This window comes from Schistocerca americana, chromosome 10, assembly GCF_021461395.2.
Source record: "Schistocerca americana isolate TAMUIC-IGC-003095 chromosome 10, iqSchAmer2.1, whole genome shotgun sequence".
Classification (NCBI taxonomy): domain Eukaryota; kingdom Metazoa; phylum Arthropoda; class Insecta; order Orthoptera; family Acrididae; genus Schistocerca; species Schistocerca americana.
In genome coordinates, this window is record NC_060128.1 from 64,098,214 (window position 1) to 64,105,278 (window position 7,065).

Consider the following 7,065-nt stretch of genomic DNA (forward strand, 5'->3'; position numbering starts at 1 on the left):
CAGAATGGCTTGGGGTCACGAAACCTGAGTGATTTTTTATTGGGGCTGGTCAGTAACATGTGAGTAACAGATCTGTCAGGGGCATTTCAACTCTTCTAACATTGCTCAAGTTGGCTGTTCATGATTTGATGGTAAAGTGGAAGTGTGAAGGAACGACCACATCTAAATCGAGGCAAGAGACGCACCTCACTTACTGACGGACAGGGTCCTCGAACATTGCAGAGGGTTGTTATAAAAATAATTGAACAAAACCAGTGGAAGGAATAACTCGTATGTTCCAAAGTGCTACCAGTAGTCGAGCTCGCACAGTGAATACCCGTAGACAGAGGAGAATGAGGTGCGACATTCAATTGGCACATTCCTGTTGTAGGGCTAAGTAATGTGTGAGGTGGTGTAAAGAACAACTGGACAGTGAAAGACTGTGAACGAGTGATTCGGAGAGGTGAATCACACTCAACCCTGTAGCATCCAGTGGGAGGGTTTGTGTTTGACGAATGTCTGCCACCGTATGTAGTGCCATTAGTGAAGTACAGAGAAGGTGGTGTTATTTTCTACGGTTAGTGTGCAGCTCCCTTATTGTGTTTAATAAAATACTAAATACAGGAGGATACGAACACATTTTACAGCATCGTGTACTGCCACCAGTAGAGAAACAGTTTGGAGATTATGACTGGTTGTATCAGCATGACCACTGCACCCTGTCATGAAACAGCACATGTGAGTCAGTGGTTTATGGACAGCAACATTCCTGAAGTGGACTGGCCTGCCCAGAGTCCAGACGTGAACCAATGGAACGTTTTTGGGACGAGTTAACATTTTTAAAGTTCACTTCCATTGAGATAGGATGCCCTGCCTTTCCTCTGGGGACATAACAGACACCTCATTGGAAGTGTTGCTAGCAGTTTTGAAGCTATCATAAAAGTGGAAGGTGAACACACCCCACTTAAATGTCAGCTAATAGGTGTGCAGATAATTTTTATCAGATAGTGTATAAACAAGCTCCGGCAGACAGAGAGCATGGTTTGTGTGTGTGTGTGTGTGTGTGTGTGTGTGTGTGTGTGTGTATGTGTGTGATGGTAAGTAGCAATCTATCCTTTTCATAATATTGTCATTAGTCTATCCTGGATTTTTCATTGTTGGAGTACAAAAACCATTGATTGGATGACTATACGTAAAAAACCATGTCACAAACTAATAACAAAAGAACATCGCTGAGTTTCCAGAGAATGTTCTCCTTCTCTGCTAACTCTTTTTTGTGCGTTTTGTTTCTTATTAGTTAGGTCTAGGGAGGACATTGTCCATTAGCTCAGCAGTGTTTTTCAGTGTTGTTTATATGCCTGGCTACTCTCGAACACCTCAAAAACTCTTTAGAAATTTGATCTGTATACTGTATTAACTCCAAATTACCACTATAATGTTTAGTTGCTGCTTCCTTAGCTATGTTAAACTTCTGCTCTTTATCTCCAGTTTCTCTATGCATGTGACAGCTTTTATTGGATAGTGTCCTACAAGTGAATCTCATGAACTGCTCTGCCCACCTCGATTTCCTCATGATTTGGGATTTAAAGTTCAGTGCCCAGACAGAAATTTTCTAAAGTAGTACAATGCAGTTCTCAAACAAACTAAAAAACAGTTGTGTTTGAAGATTTTGGAGCACTGTTGCATAAACACATTTTGAGAATTTTAACAGAGATGCCAGTTGTGGAGTGCATAGCATGTGGGTTTTGTAACTGTAAAGTCACTGCTTTGATTTATTTTGTACTTTTATTTGAATTATATATTTATTTTCAAATGGAAATGTTTATTAATAAATAATCGATAATTTTTTCACAAAAATAACACTCTTATTATTCTTAATTACTAATCACACGAGTTTAAATTAAAATTTGTTACACATATGTGAAATGCCTTATTCATAAATGAAGAAATTATCTACACCAACAACACTGTTAAACGTCCATAGAACAGTATTTTATTTTCTATTTGACATTTTACGTTTTCATTTGATTGGTACTTAAAAATAAAAAGATGTTGTTATTGCTATTATGAAGCAAGGTTATGATTAAGTGTTTGTTGATTAACATTCTGTTTGAAAATAGAGTTGTAACAAAAATAAAAAATAAAGTTACATCCAGTCAAGCTGCACACCTATACAGTGTTGTCTCAGTTGTGAGACTGGATTCATGATTTCCTGTCAGAAAGGTCACAGTTCATAGTAACTGACAGTCATTGAGTAAAACAGAAGTGATAACTATCATTTCCCAAGGATGTGTCGTATGCTCTTTGCTGTTCGAAATCTGTATAAATCATTTAGGACAGCCATCTTAAATTTTTTGTGGATTATGTTGTTATTTACTGCCTAGTAAAGTCATTAGAAGATCAAACCCAATTGCAATATGATTGACACAATATTTGTATGGGGTGAAAAGTGGTAATTCATCCCCATCAGTACTAAAAGGAACCCATTGAATTTTGGTTACACGATAAAACACACATATCTAAAGGCTGTCAATTCACCCAAGTACTTAGGGATTACAATAATGAATTACTTACATGGTGGTGATCACACAGATAATGTTGAGGATAAGGTGATACAAAAACTGCATTTTATTGGCAGAAAACTTAGAAGATGCTGCAAATCCACTAAAGAGACTGCCTACACTATGCTTGTCTGTACTCTACAGGAGTATTTCTGTGCAGTGTGGGATTCTTACCAGATAGAATCGACAGAGGACATCGAAAAAGTTCAAAGAATGATAGCTCATTTCTTACTACCAGGAAATATGGGAAAGTGTGTAATGGATGTGATACTCAAGTTGGGTTGTGAATCATTAGAAGAAAGGCATTTTTTGTTGCGGTGAGGTGTTTTCATGAAATTTTAATCGCCAACTTCTTCCTCCAAATATTCTGTTTACACCCTCCTAAGTAGGGAGAAATGGTCATTTTAATAAAATTTGAGAAATCAGAGCTTGCATCGAAAGATTTAAGTGTTCATTTTTCCCGTGTGCTGTTCGAGAGCGGGACAGTAGACATATATCGTGAAGGTGATTTGATGAACCCTCTGCCGGGCACTTGAATGTGAACTGCAGAGTAATCATGTACGTGTAGATGTAAACGTACTTCTGAGAATCAAACTGGTGTCTGCGTTACTACAAGACCTATACTCTTGGCTACTGACTAATTTTTTAAAAACATCAAATTGTGTTGCATTGAACAGTGCCTGGAAACCTTCAAAGGAGATTTTTTCAAGTTTGTTTGGGAATTGTGCTTATTTCTCCTGTTAATAGTTCACTGGGCATTGACCTTCACATCGAATAAACATGAAGAAAACATAAGAGCCAGCCTGTAATGTCCATTAGCTTTTTTTGTCATTTTCAAGATAGTCAATTCTGTACAGGTGGACGGGCCCTGCACACGCTGCCAGGTGATATGCGTCGACCAGGCGACAGGCGAGAAGACGAGGGAGCCGCTGAGGACTCTGTCCGAGGTGTTCTGTGGCAAGATGAGATTCGGTGTATACCTCAGTCAGCTCCACCACGACAGTGCGAGTGCTGTGATCTCTGTTGGTGACAGAGTCATCGTTCCTGTACCCTAGCCTCTCCAGTATTACTGTATGACTCGCACAATGGCGAGCAGCTACTGGCGTACTAGTGCTTCGCGTACTGATTCCTATTTTTCAATTTGTGTTTTAAGTGCCTTACTCCTGCACATATTGTGACATTGCTGTTGTTATTCTGAAACATGTTCCTATCACCTCCTTATACTAAGTTCACCATCACACTATTTCCAGAATGCTTACTTGGTTGTGAAACAATAACTATCCTCTAAATAATTAAAATATCTACCAGCCACTATTTTATATTGTCTAGGTGCGGTACAGTTACCTCGATTGTAGCAATGTGAGGGAAACATGTTTCGACATGGACATCTAAGCGAGTGTAGAAAACACAAGTACAAAAATAATTACATCACAATGTAGTAATATGAGTAAAAGTAAGATTCACTTTCTGGGCAAGTTATACCATTGAGACAGCTGTGGCCGGCTGCGGTGGCCGAGCTGCTCTAGGCACTTCAGTCCGGAACCGCACGACTGCTACGGTCGCAGGTTTGAATCCTGCCTCGGGCGTGGATGTGGGTGATGTTCTTAGTTTAGTTAGGTTTAAGTAGTTCTGAGTTCTAGGGGGCTGATGACCTCAGATGTTAAGTCCCATAGTGCTCAGAGCCATTTGAACCATTTGAGCCGGCTGTGTAATAGGACAGTAAGAATAGATTTTCAGTGACATTTATTTTTGTATGGAATCTCTTCTGTGTCTGTTTTGTTTCTCCTGCATTACTTCCCATGGTGCAGGATATTATTATTTTGTGAGATCTGAAATTATTATTTTTGGATCCATTGTCTGTTACGTACATGATTTATATATAAAGTGTTTGGTTATGTGACTTCTTATGCTTTTCATTCTTTAATTATTTACGGGTGTTTGGAGCTACTTACAATTTGTTTATTTATGCACTGATTTTGACTTTATAGCATCGTACAAAATGCACACTCCATAACAGAGCGGAAGTTTCATTCTAGAAACAAATCACAGGCTTTGGCTTAGTAATTTCTTCGTGATATCCTTTCTTCTGGGGAGTGGTAATCTACAAAGTATGCAGTAGAGCCTCTGTAAAATTTGAAAATTAAAAGCAATGTATTGGAAATGTGAGGGTGGGCCAGGGCTTGGATATCTTTATACAAGCATTCCTGTGCGGGATAAAGGTCTGGATTTGAGCCCTTGTAGAGCACACAGTTTTAATGTGCCATGACATTTCATATGAACAAGTGAATTCATTTATAACAGGTTGCATCAAGAATATTTAACCTTTTAGCTGCTGCGGACATGTATACGTGTCTTGCTCCGCTGTTCCCCAGGTGCTGTTGACACGTTTACAGGCACTGCGTGTGGTTTACTACAATGCTACTGCGTGTATGTGTGTAACCACACGCCAACCTCTCACTGTTGCTTATGAGTTACTTCCACAATTACCTTTGTGGATAAAAAAGTTTCAAGTATTTATCAGTTAACATATGTGCATCTTTGCATGCTATCATTTGCAAAAACCTTGTTTCTATATCTTGAACTGTTTATGAAATATGATGATTGTTACAACCACACAATTCCCAAATTGCAGTGATGGAAATGGGTGCAATGTGTGTGACAGTAACTCGAGAACAAAAGGAGATCATTGAGCTCTCAATTTCAAATAAAAGTTTTATACCTTATCTACTTTTCATACACTGAAATTTATGACCTAAAATCAACCATAAACAAAGTTGACACAGTTTGCTTTTACCTTTGCAAACTCTTTAAAATAGCGTGCAATGTTTTACTTAACTTGATGCAGCACAGTAACCATGACAATAACAAAAAGTAATTCAGTTCTTTACCAAGCAAAGAAATCAGACTGTAAGATGTGCAAAAATGAAATTTTTTCAGCGAATAATTTTCTTAAAATCAGACGATAAATATTGCTTAGCAGCTCGAACACCGTCTTTGAGCACAGGTTTCAGCATTTGGTGATCAGTGCAGCCACAACAAAGCTACGCTTAGCACGAACTGTAGAGAGCATGTCTGTAGCAGGGTAAGAATTAAAATTTGAGGCAATTTTGGGTAGTGACAGTTTTGGACTCTGCCCCATGATGACACATATGTATTCTGCTGTACATTGTAGTAGAAATATATGACTTTTGCAAAACCTGCTTTTAGCCATTTCAAATAGTTTGAAAATAAGTATTGTATTTGTAATGTTCATTAAAACCATCTGTGACAAAAACTTGATGCTTGTATTGAACTGTCAATAGATATGTATAATGGGTATATAAAATTTTCTAAGATGCATTTATTTTGCAAATGGATTCCTGTAAAAACAAATATAATTCCATATTGTTTTTGATATTACTATGATTTTTAAAATAAAAACAATGCATATACATGACTTGATTTAGATGATAATCTACAGAAAAAAATCTTATTTGATTTATGAAGAAGAAAATGCAGAAAAGCAGGTTGTGACTGATTTTGTAGAGGGTCTGCAAGTGATGAATACATCTGAAGGTTGTCTAGTTTTCGTTAATCATTGCTCATTTTCAGAGGGAAAAAAAAGTCTTCAGGAGACATTCATTGTGTTCTGGTGCCACTGAATGATTGAGTTTCTCATAGTGTGAAGTAATGATTGGTGGTGGTGTAGTAAAAACTATGTTCAGAAAACTAGCACACCCTGTGTTCCCAACTTTTTGTACAGTTGTGGCCCGTTGTTACTCTCCTCTTATATTTCTCCACCTTCTCCTGCGACATCACCATCTGCAACCACGTGACAAACTTTCTGTTGCATAAGACATTAATGATATTAAAACTGGAAGACACAGTGAGAACACTGTGCAACAAGCACAAAACATTTTCACTTGCAAAAAGTAGGCAACATTCACTTCATCGACTGCAAATCCTCAGTGAGCCAAATGGGTACTTTCTTTTTCAAGTTCTAAGTTTTCTATTTTGTTGTACATAAAATTTACATGTGGACTGAAATTATTTTTATATTGTTGTTTTAAATAATTGTTAACCTGTGGTAAATTGTTAATTATCTACCTTATGACAGGACATCTTGCATTGCAGATTAGTTATTGTTTACTAAGTAATATTTTAAATGCACATTTTAAGTAGGTTAGTACATCACATAGTGCATATGAGCAACAGTAGCTGCACAATGAAGAAGAAACTGAGTGCAATATTAGAAGTCTAAGAACTAAAGTAGAAAAAATTGCACAAAAACTGCCATGATTTGTTAAACTGGGAAACTCTTACAAAAAGAATTTCAATAAAAGTAAAGCACAAGAAATACATATATATTAACCAATTGTTACACTGATTTGAGCTATGCTGTAGTATGTTTTTGTTCATTAGCATATTATTTTAATGTGGTTCTAACTTTTTATTTCTTTTGTTAGAATGAATTTATGACTGTATCAGAATATGATGTTATTTAATAATAAGAATTATTTTTTTTATTTTGAATTAATTGTTATAA

General features: G+C 37.0%; 1 protein-coding gene across 1 annotated transcript in view; it reads left to right on the forward strand.

Annotated features, from left to right (window-relative positions):
- LOC124552479 (molybdenum cofactor sulfurase 2) overlaps positions 1–6,855 on the forward strand; it is a 162,196-nt gene extending 155,341 nt beyond the window's left edge. Inside the window, exon 13 of the mRNA XM_047126760.1 lies at positions 3,398–6,855. Coding sequence (XP_046982716.1) covers positions 3,398–3,595 — 198 coding nt within the window. The 3' untranslated portion in view covers positions 3,596–6,855. The remainder of the gene's footprint in view (positions 1–3,397) is intronic.
- Positions 6,856–7,065: the final 210 nt, after the last annotated feature.